We start from the raw sequence: 20,685 nt of genomic DNA, 5'->3' as shown, positions 1-20,685 counted from the left end.
GCAGTGAGTGGCTCCAAAACTGCTCTGCACCTTGTTGTCTCTAATGGCTCAGGGTACCTGCTTGTGACTCATTCTCCCTGCCATTCCTCATAGCAAACCTAGGGCAAGGGGCACTACCAAGGTCCAATACTTCACCTGAGTAGTACAGAGAACACCCTCTGCATGGGCTGCTGTGGGGATTAAGTGCAATGTTTGAAAAGTACTTAGCACAAGTGTCTGCTGCCCAGTGAGCCAAATAATTGGTGGCTTCAATTATCTGCTCACTGTGAGGAACACTCAATGCTGCTCTGGAGAAGGCTATCCCTTGCCAGGGCTGGACCCCCCTCCCCCGCCCCCCCCCAAAAATCACCCAAGGCACCTGTCCCCATATACAAGGGATGACCCAGACCTTCCATAGGCAGATGCAGGCACCACCCACCAGGCTAACAGCACCCATGGGACAGATGCTATTGCCATCAGAGTAATTATTCTGCTTTTATACTGGCTTAACTAGGGACATGTGCTGGGAAAAGGGAAGAAAGGATGTGTCTAAATAAATATTTTTTTTCTAATTTATCCAAGGGCTATCCCATTGTGAATTCTTTAGGATACAAACCATGATCCTGTGGGTTCAATTCTCATCACTGCAAAAACAAAGAGAAAAACCACAGTGTCCTGAGAGCAGAGCCTAAGTTCTTTTAATTATACATTTTTAAAAAATGTCACAAGTGAAGACATGAGAATATTGGAAGGCTGCCTCTCCCTCTAGTCCTGTGAGGAACACTTCTCATTCCGGCCTTGCAGAAATGATCCTGAAGTTCTTGTATCTCTATATGCTTCATGGTATTTGGTCTGAGCCTTACAACTGGCCCACCCACTACTCTGAATGAAATTTCAAATAACTGATTCAGTTAAGTAATAGTCCCAATGTAGAGCTGTAGAACTGTCTAAATCGAGTTTGTTCTGGCTAAAGCCACTGAAACCTGATATTTCCTACCCACAACCCTCCCCCCAGCCCCAACACACACAGACAGACTCCAGTCCCAATGTCCCAGCCACCTCCTGACAGTGGGCTATAGGCTAATGCCACTGGAACTCCTAAAAACATCTCCAGCCAGCACTCCTGCCAACAAGGTCAGTGACAGGCACCTGCTAAGCCCTGAACTGGTGGTCAGCACAGGGCTTGTGCCCATTTCTAAATCCAAGCACTATTCGGTTACTTCTCACCTTGCAGGGAAAGAACTGCTCTCTCTCCTCAGTCTGACAGTCATAGGCCTACCTGGACACTAATGGGGCTGAGCCCGGGCCAGAACCTCCAGGCCTAACCCATCTAACTCTTCAGAACAGTTCCAGAAGCATCCAGTCATTGCTGGCTGTGGGACGATCCCACTGCCACTTGAAGCCATCCATTTGTTTACAGGGCAGCAAATGTGGCTGGCTCTCGTGGGCGGACTAGAGGAGAGATAATGGTTTAAGCTAGGCCAGTGTAAACAACAGAGCAAGCTGCCTGCCTAAAAGACTCCCTGAGCCTGTTTAAGAAGGGTGAGTCCTCTCCATGCCAGAGAAGTGCTGCAGGTGTAGTGGTTTGGCTATTGTTGGGCACTAACCAGAGGTAATGGGGGGTGAGGGGGGTGGGGGAGACAAAGGAAGCAAGAGTCAAATGTGGAAGGATAGAGCCTGGAGTCAGTGGCTGTGTAGTGGAACTCTGGGCTGACACCCCCACGGATACAGTTCCATTCATTGGCTCAAACATAAATGGAACCATACTATTTGAGGGGGAAAAAAACCCACCCACCCTGTTTTTTTTCGAAACAATGTTCATTCTCTCACAGGCTTCTTTAATCAAATTAAATCTGTGCCATATGAGTGCAGGCCTAATTCACCCAGTGAATTCTATGCAAATATTCATGAAATTGCTGCTTGGGGAACAATATGTACCTAGCACATGGATCTTATCAGGGTAGGAGGAGCTGTGTCAGGAAGAGGGAGCAGCCTCCACTCCTACTGTGTTCTTCTGATCTGCCAGTAGGGCCTAGGCACAGCAGGTGGCCCCTCTCTAGCAGTCCCCCTCCCCCCAGCCTCAGGAACATTCTCATTCCAGCAGCAGACATATGGATAAGTACAAGCTCGAGGTGGGTGCTCTACACAGACAAGGCTAATTTCAGCTCCGAGGCTCTCCACAAGCCCCACTCGGCTATCTGGTTCGGAGCTATGGTCCTTAGCTGCTACACACCCAGGGAGTGTGCAGGGCAGACCATTTGCCTCCTGCATCTTGGGCATTCCTGGAAGATGGCCTCCCTCTATTCTTTGGGGATCTCAAACATGCAGAGGCTCTTGTACTTCTGTAGCAGTTCATTCTTGGTCCTGACTTGCTCTCGGAGACTGTGCAGCTGCTGCTGCTGCTGCTCAGGGCTCAGGTGGATGCCAGGCATGGTGCTGATGAGCTTCCGCATCTCCTGAAACTTGGTTTTTAGGGCGTTCAGGTCCTGGTGGACATCTGGGCTGTCCTTGTCCATGCTGCAGGAGCAGAGGGCAGTCATTAGCATACACAGTTCACCTTCATGCTGGCTTCCCTGCTCTGCACCTTATGATATGGTTTAGAATGCTTTCTTTGATGTATCTGTCCTCTGACTAGGCTGTGCACCCCAGAGGGCTGGGACTGGCTTGCTTCTGTATAAGCTTTAAGCCAGGCCATAAAAGCATCCTTTCATCTAGCAAACCCACTTCCACTCTAAACTCTTCAGCTCTGAGGACAGCCTCACAGGTATCCCCTCCCACTGTGGTGTGGTGTGCTGGACACTGGAGACAGAATACTTGCTGAAAGAACGAATTCCTGGCAAGTAAGTTCACAGATGTGTCTTGCATGAAGAAACAAATTATCAGCTGACCAACACCAAACAAAAGTTATTGAGGGGCTGGGAAGGTGGCTCAGTGGTAGAGTGCTTGCCTTGCGTGCCTGAGGCCCTGGGTTCGATTCCTCAGCACCACATGAGCAAAAAGAAAAAAGCCGGGAGTGGCAGTGTGGCTCAAGTGGTAAAGCACTAGCCTTGAGCTGAAAAGCTGAAGGACAGCGCCCAGGCCCAGAGTTCAGGCTCCACAACCAGACCTTCCCCCGCCCAAAAAAAAGTATTGATATACTCCAGTTTGTTTAATGAGAGCCATTTTTAGGCCAATCAGGAGACTCTTTCAGTTAGCAAGAGCCAATTTTAGCTGAGGGTTGATGCCTATTAACGACAAATTTCCATAGAGCTGTTCATAAATTTTAAATCACTTACAAGTTATTGGAAAATGCTTAGCAGTTATCAGCCTCTAGTCATGAAAGCACCTTGCCTTTGGGTTAGGTTCATTTGAAGTCAGGTCATCATCTCCTCTCTCAGCTATTGTCAGCTACACAGAGAGCTCTACTCTCCTACTCTCCTACCAAATTAAAGCAAAACAAAAACAGAAACTTCACTAATGTATGTTCCTATACATTTTCTTTTTAGAAATTAGAACCTGGACAAGCTTTAGAAAACAAGCAGTTGAGGGTAAAACCAAAATGCCAATTCAGTAAAATGTTCTAAAACGATGCTCTCAAGAGGGAAAACTATAAATGATCAGTTATCTTTTTTTTAATATGCATTTATTCCTGGTGGGAAATCTCAACCCAGATGGTACTAATTCATCTTTTTATTCATCAGTTCTCTGCTTACGCAGACAGAGTATCTCTCTTTCCTGGCAATCTGTCAGCTGTGTCTCACACCTCATGAATCTGTCAACCACTAGGGTCTGCTAGCTATTTATCAATAGCTCTAGAGGCGGGATAGAGAGAATCAATCATTTCTTCTAGGGAATGAGCAGCCAGGCAAACATTTCTTCTTCCTCTATGATGCCCCTTAGTTCAGAGAAAAAACAATGGTATACTAATGATATACTATACCTTATCTCAATTGTTAGGGAGGGTAACTGGAATTCATGAGAACTACAAATGGTTTGGAAGGAGGCAAACACAGAGTTTTTCTTCTTTTTTTTTTTCTTTTTTTTGTGCTGAGGATAGAACCTGGGGCCACATGCATACCAGGCAAGTGTTCTACCCACAGCCAGGGAAGTATGTTTTAACTTCCTTCTTTCTTTTTTTTTTTTCTTTGTTGGTCGTGGGGCTTAAAACTCTAGGCCTGGGTGCTGTCCCTGAGCTCTTCAGCACCACTTGAGCCACTTTTGGCCTTTTCTGTTTATGTGATGCTGAGGAATTGAACCCAGGGCCTCATGCATGGGAGGCAAGTACTCTACCGTTGAGCCACCTTCCCAGCTCTCCTTCCTTCCTCTTTTTCTTTTCTTTCTTTCCTCTTTCTCTTTCTTTCTCTCTCTTCCTCTCTTTCTTTCTCTTTCTCTCTCTTTCTTTCCTTTCTTCTTTCTTTCAGTTTCAGCTCAAATACACAAATCTGGACAGAAAGCATCTTACTTCCAAAAGCATTACACTTGGATGGCATGTGTGTTAACACACTAAAAAACTTATGTCCAGAAAGTTTGGGAATTTAAATTCATTTTAAGAAAACTGACTCTCATAAGTCTAGAAGGACATAATAAAAACAAACAAAAATATATAAAATTTAAGAGGAAGAACTGGCAATCCAGTTCTTAAAGCAGTGCTCTAAATCTGAAAGCAAAAAGCGGGCCATGTTTAACATAGTGATTTCTGAAAACCTCCAAATCTACAGGACTGCCCATTCTTCACCCACTAAACTTTAGGGAGATGGGGTGGTCTTCAGATAAAAAAAATAAGAAGCCATATGAAAAGTACCTTTCTTCGAGCTGCTCACCTGACCTAGTTGGTAGCAGTAAATAGCACAGAAGTCCCGGGGTGAGGAAAACACACTATTCTATTCAGAAACTAGCTCAAACCAAGTGGGAACCTGCTATGCCAGGATGACTGTGAAGTACCCAGGCCCAAAGGAAAGGAACAGGCCCAAACACTGAGAGAGTCAGAGCACAAAGCTCTAAATGGGGCTGCCTTTGTGCCTAACATTAGTCATCATCCAACTTTAGAAGGGGAAAAAAAGAGACTAGGTCAAGAAGGATGAAAATTATACAAACAAGGGCAAAGTTAGGGCACTTTGGTCCCACCTACTATGCTTTATTAGAAAGTGGGCAAAAATACTACAGCTGTGGATGATAGTCAGGACACCCTTCCAGCAGACAAGGACATCTGGGTCTCCAGATTCCAGGCAAAAGCATGGGGTCAGATGAGTGCATCTAACAATCACACTACAACCAACCAACGAACCAATCTTCCTTCCTTCCTTTCTTCCTTCCTCTCACCCCCATCTCTCTCTTTCCTCCTCCCCCTCCTACTTTTCTTTCTCTTTCTTTTTCTTCTTTATGCTTTATTAGAGAGAAAAGAAAAGAAGCAAACAGACAACAGGGCAGTGTGAACTCAGAAGCAGAGGAAACCCATGAGATTGTAGTCAACCTGGTCCCTAAACGCAATAGTCCTTTCTTTTGGCATCTGGTCCTCCATATGTTCTCCACAAAACTTCCACCCCCTCACCCACATGCCCCTAACCCATGCCTGCTTGCTCACCCATGACTAGTGCTCTGGCCCTTTCTTCTACTCACAGTCTTTCTTCCCACTGTATTGACACCAGTGGTCCTTATCTTTTCAAAACTGCTTTTTTTTCTTTTAAATATTCATGGATGATTGAGGGGGAGAAAAAAAAAACCACACCTCAAAAGTGACAGACACCAAGGCTTAAAAAAGGGAAGCTCCTTTAGTACCAGAGACAGCCTATGGTAATGACATAAACACCATTATCAGAGCATTTCAAAACCCACAGTAACATACAAATGTACGCAGACTTCTGTTCACCTACACTGACAGGAATGTGACCAAACTTGGTTCTGATTGTTGCTTCTTCACATAACTATGCACGATGGAATATGCCTGTGTTAACAGGCATACAATTAAACAGAGAAATTATTTGTGTTTGGGGTGTTTGCAATTTATCAGAATGGCAATGAACATTTTACACACACATCTTTATATACCTGTGCAAGTATTTTAGTAAGATAGTTTTCTACCATTGGGAATTCTTGTTCAAAGGATATATATTTTACATATGAAGTAGCGGTAGGTGCCAGAGAACCAATAAACTTTTAAGTACACCTGGAAGCAATTTTGGAAGCAATCTCCAAACATGCCCTATTGGCCTTCCTCTTCCTCTCTGAGGCACTGTGGTAATGATGCGCAGCTCCACTGTGGTGCTGGTGCGGGCACTTCTTGCACAGCCCAGAGCTGGTCTCAGCTGGCTTGGAGAGCCAGGCGGATCAAAAAAGACCCTGTGTGGGAAGAGGCAGGTCAATAACACCCTGTTCCCAGGAAAGAGGTCTTGCTGGAGCTCCAAGGTCTTGCTGACCTGCCAAAACAAGTGGACTTGCTTCAGCAGCCCGGCCTGGCAGGGGGGCCAGCTTGAAAGGTGCATCACTTGAGCTCTCTGTGGGGTCAAGGATGATTCCCCTGTACCCACTAGCAACCTAAGGCATTGTGCAGAAGTAAAACATTTAATTAGAGCCATGTTGTGAAAGTACCTATACTGACAGAATATGGGAACTGGATGGGCCAAAAAACAGCAGGAAGGCAGAGACAACCACAATTCAGAATTCCTAGGCTGGGACACTTAGTTCTAGACTCAGATTAGATTTGCTGTACTTGAAGGAAAAACTTACAAACTTCCCTGGAGTTGGGATTTGTAATAGTTCTTATAGGCGCATCCCATGGAAGGCTGTAGCTCGCAGCCCTGAGCTCAGGAGGTACATTTGAGCGAGTTCCTCAAGAACACACAGGATCTCATGAGGAGTCCCCCTTCTCAAAGACCCCACTCTAGGCCTCACAGCGGCTTTCCAAGCAGGCTATGAAAGGTTGTCTGCTGAGATCCCTGACTGGAAGGCTAAAAGTTTGGGCTCAGTTTGAGAAGAGGGAGCCCTAGAGAATTTTGAGCAGAGAAAATATTAACCTGATAACATGCACTGATAAACTACAGAGACTTTGAAGTCTAAGAGACTAATCAAGGCATTATTAGATCCAAAACTGAGGTTTAGACGAGGATGATGCATGGTATCCACAAGCATGGGAGTAAAAGAGCAAGTTAAAAAGGAAATGCTCCACTAAACAAAAGTATCATGACCTCAGAAAGGGTACTGGGAAACTGGACTGGAATGGTAAGAAGCCACAGGGAAGTACAGCAAGAGTGAGGAGGGGAAGCCTGCTTTAAAAGGAACACAAATGCATCATGAAGTTTAGAATATAGAGGCTTGATGCCAGAGGAAAAGAGAATGTCTAGAAGCAGACCAAAAAGTATCTGGGGGGACTGGGAAGGTGGCTCAGTGGTAGAGCGCATGCCTTGCATGCCAGAGGCCCTGGGTTCGATTCCTCAGCACCACATAAGCAAAAAGAAAAAAAAAGCTGGAAGTGGCGCTGTGGCTCAAGTGGTAGAGTGCTAGCCTTGAGCTGAAGAGCTGAGGGACAGCGCCCAGGCCCAGAGTTCAGGCCCCATGACAGCCAAACAAACAAACAAACAAACAAAAAGTATCTGGGAATTCAGTAGATGATAAAGACAGTAATTCAAGCAGGGACAATAATAAATATTCAGTAAGTGGCCATGGGAAGAGGTGGCTAACTGAGGAAAAGCTTGTCCTCTCTAGTACTTTCCACCAAAATAAATTTTGAAAGCACCCAACTAAAAACTAGTTGGGCAATGCTGGTTAATGCCTATAATCCTAGCTACTCAGGAGACTGAGATCTGAGGCTAGACATTTAGAGCCAATCCAGGAGAAAAAAGAAAGAAAATGAGACTCTTACCTCTAAATAACCAGCAAAAAGCAGGGAATGGAGGTGTGGCTCAAGTGGCAGAGCCACAGCCATTAGTGAAAAAGCTAAGGAGAGAACTCGAGGCCTTGAGTTCAGGCCCCAGTACTGACCCCCCCAAAAGTTAAATCCATGGCTAGAAACTTGCCCTGCAGAGATTCTGGAAAATCTGAAAAGAACCACAGACACAGATGCTCACTGTAGCACCAAATGCAACAGTAACACCAGCCACTCCTGCCCTTAAACAAATTGTTTGAGTATGTGATGGCACAGTCATAAAATGGAGTTTGAGACAAGAAAGGAAGCAGAGAGGCAGAAGGAATCACTTCCCTTTTTTTTTTTTTGTCAATCGTGGGGCTTGAACTCTGGGCCTGAGCGCTGTCCCTCAGCTCTTCAGCTCAAGGCTACAGCGCCACTTCCGTTTTTCTGGTGGTTTATTGGAGGTAAGAGTTTCACGAACGTTCCTGCCCGGGCTGGCTTTGAACTGCGATCCTCAGATCTCAGCCTCCTGAGTAGCTAGGATTACAGGCCTGAGCCACAGGCGCCCAGCTCACTTCCCATTTTATATCTACAGCTGGCTACTCAAGGAGTCCATTATGGCTTTCCATTTTTTAATACTTTTAAGGTGGTAGGTTTATGAACCATTTTAAGTTAATAGAACTTTTAGGTTAATTTAAGCAGCCAGTCTCTGGGACTGAATTTTGGAGGAGTTAGCTAAAGGAAGATGCAGTGAGTAATAGCTATTGAAGTAAGTAAGTAAATGCATGTGTCTCCTGTTCCAATAATTACTCTATAGAGGCTTACCTCACAGACTGCCTAAAGGTTGCTGATACCAGTACTGCTGGCAGCAACAAAAATGAGAGAAACACCTAGAAGCTCCTAGGTGCAAGACTAAGACTGGATTTCGTAAACGATAGCACATGTGAGAGATGGAATTCTCTGCAGCTGCCTGAAAGGGGGCCGATCTGAGTACAGAACAGAGTCCACGTAGTCCACGTCAGGCTTATCAATGAAAAGGCTAGGCCTTATCTTTATTTGAGGGACTTTCTGAAAGGTCATAAGCAAACAACTTCTGGAAGGAACCTTGGGAAAGTATTCCTGGCAGTTACACGTTTCTGTACTTGTGCAACTATAGCTTTTAATGCTTAAAAGCAAAACAAAACTAACCTGATGATGTAATGCTGAGCTTTTTATGAGAACAAGAAAGGTGACACTCACTTCACATCAGTTTTGCCTTCCTTCCCTTATTCATCCTGATAAAGAGCAAGTCATAACAGATTGCTAAGCTACCAAATACTGAGACCAGGGCCCTGGGTGGGGAGGGGGGGGGTGCCGTCCTGGGTGACCACACTTGACCCTGGACCTCATCCCCTCCGACTAGTTCTGCCAGGGTGGTGTCCCTGTAAATTTTGCTAGCTTCTTATCCCTCAGAAGTCCTGTCCCTAAAGGGAATGTATCCTGGCTCCTTTTTTTTCCTACGTGGTCCTTCTGAACAAAAAATCAGTGCCAATTCTTGGCTTCACATCCTTACCCTTGCTTTCTAAACCAAACCATTCTCCCTTTCTCTCCTCATTTCAGTTTAGTGGTAGATGCTGCTCTCTCTAAGACAGCCCCTGGCTCCTTCAAGCCTTTTGAGGTCTTCTGTGCCAGCCCCCTGCCCTTATCAAGGTCCACATTTCCCCTCATTGGCCAGTAAACGCAAATACACAAGACACCGAAGGTTTTCAGACAGGTTCCTAGTGTTCTGTCATGGAGACAGAATCACTTTCTCTGTGAGCACTGTCGTGTTTTTCTTACTGGGTTTTTTTTCTCCCATGCTTAGTGGTCTGCTAGACCATACCTTACAAGTAAAGCAGTTTAAGTTGGGAGTGATACATTAGGATTCTCTTACAATGAACTGACCTGGCTTTTCGTAGGGCAACAAAGTTTTGTTTTGTTTTTGTCAGTCATGGTGGCTGAACTCTAGGCCTGGACATTGTCCCTCAGCTCTTCAGCTCAAGGCTAGCACCCTACCACTTGAGCCACAGTGCCACTTCCAGCTTTTTTCTGCTTATGTGGTGCTGAGGAATTGGAATCCAGGTCCTCATGCATGCAAGGCAAAAACTCTACCACTGAGGCCCCTTCCCAACCCCAAACAAAGTCTTTTCATTCAGTGTCTTTTTTTCTTTCCCAATGCTTTTTCTCTTTAGCTGGTCAGGTACCCCAAAGGAGGCACCTTAATCTGGCTACTTTTAGCAGTAACACCAGGGGAAAAAGACTAAAGGGCTCACTATTCAATCTGGGAGCTTGCTCTCAATCCCTACTTTTGACATGGTTCCCCCTACCAACTCTTGCAAAGTGCCTGCTATGTCCCAGGACAGATACTCTGTAGTTTCTCCTTACAAATGTTAAATCTTAGGAAGAGCAATGCTTTCCTTGTCTGCCAAAATGGAAGAAGGGCAGTCACCCATATGCTTACAGCCAAGAATTGGGGAGAACCCAAGACTTTGAGTACTTGTTTCTTAGGCTTCCTTCTGTTCTTAGCATGCACACAAGTGTACACACACACAAACATCCCTACCTTATACTCTCTTAGGGAGGCTTCTGGCAGCCAAGTCCTGAGATTTGTGGGAGGCTATGATCAACGGCAGATGTTTCAGGGCTTTTAGGCGAGGCAGCCCTTGACTATCTGCTTTGAGCCAACTATTTCCTATCCTGTTCTTTTTGTTTTATGCTTTAAAAAAAAATCACTTCAGTTATTCTTTAAGACAACACATATGATCAGCCTGCCATCTTTCACATGTGTGTATGTGAGTATATCTCATAATTCTATGACAAGTACCACTGTTCCATATGTCAAGAAAAAGAGGCTTGGAAAGCTAAGTTACCTGCCCAAGGCCACCCAGGTAGTACATTATAGAACTCTAATGTGAACCTATTATTTGAGGTGGCCAGTATTCACATATTAGAGACAGGTAATGACAACTGGGGAAATTAAGTATCAGCAAGTATCAGCACACAGACTTGAACCCAAGACCAACTGACTTCAAAGCCTATTCTCCTTAGTATATCTTACTGCCCCATATTGAAGGCCAGCCCAATCCAAATGCTCTATAAGGATTTAAGAATACCCCTTCTGAAGTCCAAGTGCTGTCTTTGCGAATGACTTGTGAATAATAGTTCTTTTCCATATCTTTCTTTTTTTTGGGGGGGGGAGTCCGGTCGTAGGGCCTGAACTCTGGGTCTGGGTGCTGTTCCTCAGCTCTTCAGCTCAAGGCTAGCGCTCTACCACTTGAGCCACAGCGCCACTTCCGGCTTTTTTCTTTTTGCTTATGTGGTGCTGAGGAATCTAACCCAGGGCCTCATGCATGCAAGGCAAGTGCTCTACCACTGAGCCACCTTCCTAGCCCTTCCATATCTTTCTTAAACTCAGTATATTTGGATTAATCTGGATAACCCCTGCTAATCCAGCTTTTCCCTGGGACTTGGGTCTTCATTTGTACATCTGTTCGTGATTTTGGTACTGCTAAGTAGTGCCACTTTATTGCACTCAGCTAACTCAAACACAACAGAGTGGGCCTTGTACTACCAACAGCATTTTCACACTGAGCAAAGTGAGAGTCTAATGTGAGAGCAAAGGCTCACCGCAATAGTCACCTGAGGAGAAAAGTGACGGAAGAGAACTGACCTCACGTGAATTTCAACTACCCAGTCCAAAAGCAGGTTCCACGTTGGGAGCAGCAATTCACAAGAGCACATTATGCTCATCTGAATGTTACCGGAGAAGGGTAATTGTGCCTTAATTTGCCATTTTGGTTTTACAATAACTAAAAGAGAAGTTATAAACTCAGGAGTTTATGCCTAGTATCATGTAGCTATACAGTCATGTGCCAAAGAACTTTTCAGTTGGGCTGGGAAGGTGGCTCAGTGGTAGAGCATTTGCCTTGCATGCATGAGGCCCTGGTTTCAATTACTCAGCACCACATAAGCAAAAAGAAAAAAGCTGGAAGTGGTGCTGTGGCTCAAGTGGTAGAGCGCTAGCCTTGAGCTGAAGAGCTGAGGGACAGTGCTCAGGCCCAGAGTTCAGGCCCCACAACCAGACCAAAAAAAAAAAGAACTTTTCAGTCAACAACAGACCACAGTTATTATGATGATTCCATAAGATTATACTGTAATGAATTAAAAAGTTCTATGGCCTACTGACACAGGAGCTGTGATAATGCTGTAGCATGAGGCATCAGAAAACCAGCCTACTGTGGAAGTATGAAGTATGGCAGGTACAATTATAGACAGTACATAATACTTGATAATGATAACTGTACGTACTACTAAGCTGGGTGCTAGTGGCTCACACCTGTAATCATACTCCTAGCTACTCAGAAGGCTGAGATCTAAGTACAGTTCAAAGCCAGCCTGGACAGGAAAATTTCTGAGACTCTTATTTTCAACTAATCATGAGAAGACTGGAAGTGGAGCTGTAGCTCAAAGTGGTAGAGCACTAGCCTTGAGCAAAAGAGCTCCAGGACAGAGCCTAAACCCTAAGTGAAAGCTCCATGACCGACCCCTGATCCCCCCCCAAAAAGACTGTGCTACTGAGGTATATACTATACTGTATTTATTGTTATTTTAGGGTGCACTTAATTAAAAAAAACAGTCCACCAAACACAGTGTATCATGTGACAGTAAAGGGCAGTATGTCAGGTGATACTAAGAGCAGCCTCATACATCTGTTTACCAAGTCTCTTGATTGCATCAAGAGTTCCCCAGCAGAGGTTGACCTTTACCACCTAGTTTTAGGGAAGTATCTTCCAGGATGTACCTCTTCAAACATATTCCCATTCTTTTTTTTTTTTTTGGTTGGTCGTGGGGCTTGAACTCTGGGCTTTGGCACTGTCCCTGTACTCTTCAGCTCAAGACTAGCACTCTATCATTTGAGCCACAGCGCCACTTCCGGTTTTCTGGTGGGATATTGGAGAGAATAGTCTCACAGACTTTCCTGCCTGGGTTGGCTTTGAACTGTGATCCTCAGATCTCATCCTCCTGAGTAGGTAGGATTACAGGCGTGAACCACCTCAACATGTTCCCATTCTTTTTTGTTGGTGGTGGTGGGCATGGGGCTTGAACTCTGGACCTGGGTGCTGTGCCTCAGCTGTTCAGCTCAAGACCAGTGCTCTACCACTTGAGCCAGAGAACCACTTCCAGTTTTCTGGTGGTTTACTGGAGATAAGAGTTTCATGGCTTTTCCTGCCCTGGCTGGCTTTCAACCTCGATCCTCAGATCTCAGCCTCCTGAATAGCTAGGAATACAGGCGTGAACCACCGGTGCCCAGTTATGTTCCTATTCTTAAGCAACACAACTTGTAAGGAAGTAACATAAAAGAAATAAAGTATACAAAAATTATAATTAGGTAGACTTTGGGCCAAAAGAATGACCACATCCTTGGATCCTATGTTACTACTGCGATCTAACCATTTGGGGTTTCTTGCCTCATATGTTTTCCATGATCAGGTCTTCTCTCAATTAAAAAAAAGGGGGGAGGGGAATATTACCTAGGCAAGGTGGCTCATGCCTGTAATCCTAGTTACTCAGGAGGCTAAAATCAAAGAGAATCAAAGATGAAGGTAGCTTGGAAAAAGTTTGTAAGACACTATCTTAGCCAACAAAAAATCTGGGCACAATGGCATTTGTTTGTCATCTCAGCTACCAAGGAAAGTATAATTAGGAGGATAGGAGAACCAGGTCCAACAGGCAAAAAGCTATATCCTAGCCAAAACTAACCACAATAAAAACAACTGGAGGCATGGCTCAAGCAGTAGAGCATCTGCCAGCAAGCATGAACTTTTAGTACTGTAAAAAATAAGTAAAAATTATGGGTTCTTCATGCTGAGCTGGGTACAGGATGGTAAAAGTTGGCCCCTGTGCAGTGTGCCACATAAGATAGATTATGCATATATGTTGAAAAAGTGAACCAAACTGAGGATAAGGTAAACATCTATACTTTATTATTTTTTTTGGTCATGGCTTGAACTCTGAACCTGGGCACTGTACTTTAGCTCAAGGCTAGAGCTCTACCACTTGAGCCACAGCACCACTTCCAGTTTTCTGAGTGGTTTATTGGAGATAAGAGTCTCAGGGACTTTCCTGCCCAGGCTGGCTTTGAACTGTGATCCTCAGATCTCAGCCTCCTGAGTAGCTAGTATTACAGGCATGATCTACTGGCGCCCAGCTAACATCTATACTTTGAAATCAGAAATACACAAAAATCTGAAAACTTAAGTGGGTAATCAAGTGGAAAATTCCACCCTTGGTCTCATGTGACTAGTTTCTGATAAAACACAAGGTGAACTACAGCTAACTAAAAGTACTTTCAGGCTGTGTGTATAGGATCTCATCCCCAAGCTCTTGCATTAGGTATATGTAAACATTCCACAATCTGAAAAAGAAAAAACACACCTAAATCTGAAATACTTTTGATTCAGGCATTTCAAATAAGGGACACGCAATCTCTATTAACCTATATTAAAAGTGAGGAAACTGAGGCTCAAACAAGCGTAACTTCCTCAAGCTCGTTGGGATGCAAACTTGAACCGTCGCACTGAAGAGCCTGTGCATTCATCTGGTCAATCCGCAGGCTTCGTTCTTAAACATATTGCAACCCACGGGGTTCAAGGCGCATGCTGGACTCATGGACAGGTCTCTTCCCGCTCTGGGCCTCAGTTTCCCCACCTGTGAAATGGGGGCGTACCCAGGAGCGCCCAAATCTCTAGAAGCTAGGTCTGAACTCGGAGAGACCGGAAGCGAGGAAGGATGCGGCGGCTCGGGGTCTCCAGGGCGCTTACCATTTGATGACGTTGTGAACCAAAGGTAAAAAGGAGTGGTTCTCCTCCTCCTTCATGCCGGTCGATGACTGAGGCTGCGGCGCGGGGGGCTGGGGCGGCTGGGGCGCCGCCACTGGCGGTGGCGGCTGAGGAGGCGGCAATGGCTTTGATTCGGGCAGAGGCGGCTCGGACCCCGTCGGTAACGCGTCTTCCGCCTGTCGCCCGGCAGCCACCCCGGAGGCCATAGCGCCGGGACACAAGTCAACAAGTCAATCAGCCCGCCGAGAACGTCGCAGACTATACACGTCACTATCGCGCGCCATTCGAGGACAGAACGACTGCGCGTGCGCATTGGAGTGGGCGGGGCACAGGTACATGGGCGGGGACAGCCATGGCTGTGGACCCAGCTGGAAGGGTTTGGATTGGGTTGCGATAGCAGAGTTATTAAATAGTCTTTGTGTCAGGCGCCGGTGGCACCTGCTAACAATCCTATCTACTTGGGAGGCTGATAGTTGAGGATCGAGGTTTGAAGCCAGCCTGGGCAGGAAAGCCCCTGAGATTCTGATCTCCAATTAGCCACCAAAAGCTGAAAGTGGAGCTGTGGCTCACGAGGTCTTTAGAAAAATCTCAGGGACAGCGCCCAGGCCCTGAATTCGGGCCTCAGAACCAGAACCAAATAAAAAAATGTATTTTAAAAATATAGAGAGTTCTAAGAGGTTGGAGATTTATTTCAGAATAACTATTTTCTTATTTCTATGATAATAAAGCACCACATGGCCCAGTTTGCTGAGAGCTCCATGAGGACCCAAGTGGAGCCCTGGGAAGAGTAGATGACATTTAGGGAGCACTTCTGTAAGTCCTTGGCTCTGCAGACACAGAGTCCATACAGAGACAAAAGACCTGAGCTTCCTTACCATGCTGGCTGACCTCCAGGAGAAACTGTAAATCTGGCCCATGGCTGGAGACCCCAAGGCAAGAGCAAGGGGCACGGAACAAAGAAATCATTTTCCTCAGTTCCACAAGACTGCAGAGAGAGAAACTAATAACTGTACTCCATAAATATTTAATATGCACCTGAACCTATTGTCTCACAGGTGCTGGGTTGTGTGTATGTTTGTAATTGAGGGGATGCTGTCCCAACTTTCCATACAAGGCAGAAGGGAGTTTGGGACAGGAATAAATGCCAGAGCCTTAGGAGAAAGCATCTAATACGCTCAATACTTTTGAGGCACTTGGCTCACCTCTAAGCTAGTTAGTCCAGGGTCATTGTAGATCCTAAACTACATTCTAATTTCGAATGCATAGTTTTCTTCAAATGGTTTTATAGGCATGGAGATCCTCTAGGATCCTGGTCCAAATAAACGGATTTATGATAGGCTTGTGCTCATGTTGCTCAAAACACGTATGATATGGAAATGTATTATAGATTTTGGGACAATAAGAATAGCCATCCTAAGACAAGAAATTAGGAGATGAGCAAGGAAAGTGTCAGTTGACAGAGCTCATCCTGCATTAGTTCACTATCACAATCCAGATGAATCCAGACACTGAAGGCCAAGGTAGCTAATCCCTTAATGTCTGAATTTTTATTTATTTATTTATTATTGGCTGAGGGGCTTGATTGGGCCTGGCTGCTGTCCCTCAGCTCTTCACCTCAAGGCTAGCGCTCTACCACTTAAGCCACAGCGCCACTTCCCGTTTTCTGGTGATTTATTGGAGATAAGTGTCTCATGGACTTTCCTGCCTGGGCTGGCTTTGAACTGCGATCCTCTGATCTCAGCCTCCTGAGTAGCTCAATTATAGGTGTGAGCCACTGGTTCCTGGCTAGATGTCAGTATTTTCAAGAGCATTGGGAGGAGCAAGTACAGGCTAGTCCTTACAGTGGACATTGGAGGACTGCTGGAGAGGTTTTAAGATATTGGTGTCAGCCCAGCTAGCTTTTATCAGTTAAAGTTGCCCAGAATTCCCCAGCTGGAAAAGCAAGGAAAGCCCATAGGATGTTCTTCTCTCTAACCATATAGCTCTCTATGTAAGAAATGAGTTCAAGTCATAATGGAGAACAAAGGTGATGAAATAGGACCAGATGTGCCTGAAGAAACTGGATACTTTTGGCAGTCATTTGGAGAAATAATGTTGATAGAATAGTGGTAATAATAGTAGCAATTACCACAATTGTGATAGAATAAATGTAGATACAATGAACAGAGTTAAAACCCCCATCTCCTTTAATCCACAGGAGAGCTCTAGAAGCTATGTATTAGTTTCCCCATTTTATAGATAAGGAATTAGGTTTATGACACTAACTACAAAATCACTTGGTCACAAAGCTTGCCAAACACCAAGTGTGATCTAAAGTTACACTTTGGTGACCTTAGCTTCCTCCTTGTTCTGTAACTTCATGATTCAACATTCAACTTTAACATTAAAATGAGTTTTTATTCAGAATTTTAAAAGCAATCCAATAGTCATCAATAATATTCCCATGGCAACCGCTCGTTGTCTTCTCCTTCCCAGTGTGCTTTACAACTTAATTATAAGCCCTAACTTTATCATTGACAGAATAATGAGGACATCTCTTAAAATAAATAAAACACTTTAGGTATAAATAGATATGGCTAAAGAAAACAAATTGAAAACGTAAAAAGCAGGAATAAATATGGGGCATTGGCATCTTGCCCTAAAAATAGCTAATATAATTAGTGGCAAAGAGTAAAGCTGACTTCATACTATTGCAAGTGGATGTCAGAAAAATACTGCCTGTGAGGATTTCATTAAAGCTAAAATTGCTGCAACAATTATGTATCTAGGGGCTGGGAAGGTGGCTCAGTGGTAGAGTGCTTGCCTTGCATGCATGAGGCCCTGGGTTTGATTCCTCAGCACCACATAAGCAGAAAAAGCCGGAAGTGGGGCTGAGGCTCAAGTGGTATAGCGCCAGCCTTCAGCTGAAGAACTGAAGGGCAGCACCCAGGTCCAGAGTTTAGGCCCCACAACCGACAAAAAATAAAATAAAAAAGTATGTATCTACATATCTGCTCTGTTAAAAGTTAAAAGAGCCTAATGTTCCACTGATAGGGAAGGAGGATGTATTGTCAGAGACATCAAGTTCAACTACAAGACCATTGCTCTCTTGGGCAGATTTTTACTATTCCTTATAGTACCACATCCTTTTCAGGTTAGTGGCTAAAAGAACAGACTTCAAATCCAGCACAGCCTCTCTGAAGTTGTATGACTTTGGACAATCATTTCATCTCACTTGGATCAGCCATGCAACTTTGCAGGATGACCTATTGGATTATAACAGATTGCTGTGGTTAGAATGTGGCCCCAAAATCCATGCATTAGTAATGATCCCTAAGGTTGAAAAGTGACACCTTTAAGAATGGATGCATGGGGGCTGGGAAGATGGCTCAGTGGTAGAGCACGTGCCTTGCATGCCTGAGGCCCTGGGTTCGATTCCTCAGCACCACATAAGCAAAAGGAAAAAAGCCAGAAGTGGCGCTGTGGCTCAAGTGGTAGAGCGCTAGCCTTGAGCTGAAGAGCTGAGGGACAGTGCCCAGGCCCAGAGTTCAGGCCCCACAACCCGACTCAAAAAAAAAAAAAAAGAATGGATGCATGAGCCGGGCAGTGGTGGCTCACACCTGTAATTCTAGCTACTCAGAAGGCTGAGATCTGAGGATACCAATTCCAAACCAGCTAGGGCAGGAAAGTCCATGAGATGCTTATCTCCAATAAACTACAAGAAAAATGGAAATGGTGCTGTGGCTCAAGAGGTAGAGTGCTTGCCTTGAGCTGAAGAGCTAAGGGATAGCAGCCAGGTTTGATCTCTGGTTCAAGCCCCACAACAAACAAAAAGAAAAAAAAAGAATGGATTTATGTTATGGTAAGGAGTGGCTTTATTATCAGACCGCTCATACTCTCTGACCCTTTGCTGCTTTCTGCACAAACACCCTCACCAGATATGGCCTTCCAATACTGTCCTTCCTAGCCTGTAGAACTGTGTGTAATTTATCCCATCTATGATATTCTGCTGTAGAGCATAAAATAGACTAAGAAACTTGCAAAGGACTGGGAATAAATTATCTATGCACAGTAAATATTAATTTTAATTACTCAGATGCAAGACTGCCTCCCTTACCAGGTAACAAAACCCAGACTGACAACAGTTTTAAAAAATATATATCTCGGGCTGGGAAGGTGGCTCAGTGGTAGAGTGCTTGCCTTGCATGCATGAGGCCTAGGTTCAATTCCTTAGCACCACATAAGCAGAAAAAGCCAGAAGTGGCACTGTGGCTCAAAGTGATAGAGCACTGACCTTGAGCTGAAGAGCTGAGGGACAGTACCCAGGCCCAGAGTTCAGGCCCCATGACCGACAAAATAAAATTTTATATATATATATATATATATATAGGCTGGCTTTGAACCCAGATCCTCAGATCTCAGCCTCTGAGTAGTTAATGCAACTAAAATATCATCTTAAAAATTATGATTAAGCCAGGTGCTGGTGGCTCACGCTTGCAATCCTAACTACTCAGAGGCTGAGATCTGAGGATCTGGGTTCAAAGCCAGCCTAGGCAGACTCTTATCTCCAATAAACCACTAGAAAACCAGAAGTGGCACTGTGGCTCAAGCAGTAGAGGGCTAGCCTTTTGCTGAGGAGCTGAGGGATAGTGCCCAGACCTAGAGTTCAAGTTCCATGACCAACAAAAAAAATTATTATTAAGCTAAAATTTCATTTTTTGTGCCAGTTCTGGGCTTGAACTCAGGGCCTAGGCACTCTCCTTTAGCTTTTTCCCCTCAAATCTAGTGCTGTATCACTTGAGCCACAGCTCCACTTCCCATTCTTTTTTGGTGGTTCCTTTGTTCCTGTGGCTCAAGTGGTAGAATGCCAGCCTTAAGTGAAAAAGCCAAGCAAGAGTTCAAGCCCAGCACCAGCAGAAAGAAAGAAAAAAGGGAAGTGAAACTGTGGCTCAAAGTGTTAGAGTACTAGCCTTGAGCAAACATGCTCAGGGACAGACCTGGGCTGCAAGTTCAAGCCCCTCAACAAACAAATAAAATAGACTTCCCAGGCACTGGTGGTTCATGCCTGTAATCTTAGCTACTCTGGAGACTGAGATCTGAGGATTGCAGCTTGAAGCCAGCCCAGGTAGGAAAGTCTGTGAGACCCTTATCTCCAATTAACCACCAGAAAACAGGAAGTAGTGCTGTGGCTCAAGTGGTAGAGCGCTAGCCTTGAGCTGAAGAGCTTAGGGACAGTGCCCAGGCCCAGAGTTAAAGTTCCACAACCAACAACAACAACAAAAATCCTCTTGGAGGGCATAACTCCAATAACCAGAAGACTTTTCACCGGGTCCCACCATTCCCAACAGCACAAGGTCCTGAGAACTAAGACCTTTAACACAGGGGCTGGGGGGGGTACCTGTATCCAAACCATAGCATTATGTCAATGTTTGAAATATAAAACTCAAAACTACATAGTGTCCCTAGCTAGATATGAGACAAGATACATAAAAATATTTGAAAAATCAAGTGGAGGGGGCTGGGAATGTGGCTTAGTGGTTGAGTGCTTGCCTAGCATGTATTTAGCTCTGGGCTCAATTCCTTGGTACCATATAAACCAAAACAAAAAAATAATCATAAAATTATTTTTTTAAGAAAAGGAAGTAGAGGGTACACTTACGCAGGAGACAGGGGTTGGAAGATGTAATTAAAGTATGATAGGCTTGGAAACTTCCTGTGTAGTGATTGTTTCCTTTCACAAATTCTTTGAGGCAAATAGGAAAAATATGAAGCATGGCCACAATATGGGGTTGGGGGTTGCTACATGAAAGCCAAGCTCTGCTCCTCTGTGTATAAGCTTAGGTAAGACATTTAATAACCTCCTCCTTCCCATCCTCTTCCTCTTCCTCCTCCCTTCTCCTCCTCTTCCCTCACACTCCTTTTCTCTTCTTTGCAGTACTAGGATTTGAACTCAGGGCCTTGAGCTTTAAAGATAATCAGAGTCAATGCATGTAAAGAGCTTGTTGAGAAGTGCCCAACACATAATAAATGCTTTTTTGACTTTAAACTGCC

General features: G+C 44.7%; 1 protein-coding gene across 1 annotated transcript; it reads right to left on the bottom strand.

Moving 5' to 3' along the window:
- Positions 1-661: 661 nt before the first annotated feature.
- Med9 (mediator complex subunit 9) lies at positions 662-14,881 on the bottom strand. The gene is made up of 2 exons (XM_013016274.1): positions 14,638-14,881; positions 662-2,496 (listed from the first exon to the last, which is right to left on the bottom strand). The coding sequence occupies exons 1-2, from the start codon at positions 14,859-14,861 to the stop codon at positions 2,280-2,282; spliced, it is 441 nt and encodes a 146-aa protein (XP_012871728.1). The 5' UTR covers positions 14,862-14,881; the 3' UTR covers positions 662-2,279.
- Between the last annotated feature and the right edge of the window lie 5,804 nt (positions 14,882-20,685).

Source organism: Dipodomys ordii, unplaced genomic scaffold (assembly GCF_000151885.1).
Source record: "Dipodomys ordii isolate 6190 unplaced genomic scaffold, Dord_2.0 Scaffold31, whole genome shotgun sequence".
NCBI classification, from domain to species: Eukaryota; Metazoa; Chordata; class Mammalia; order Rodentia; family Heteromyidae; genus Dipodomys; species Dipodomys ordii.
The sequence above is the reverse complement of the archived record's forward strand: the minus strand, read 5'-3'. Positions and strand labels throughout refer to the sequence as shown.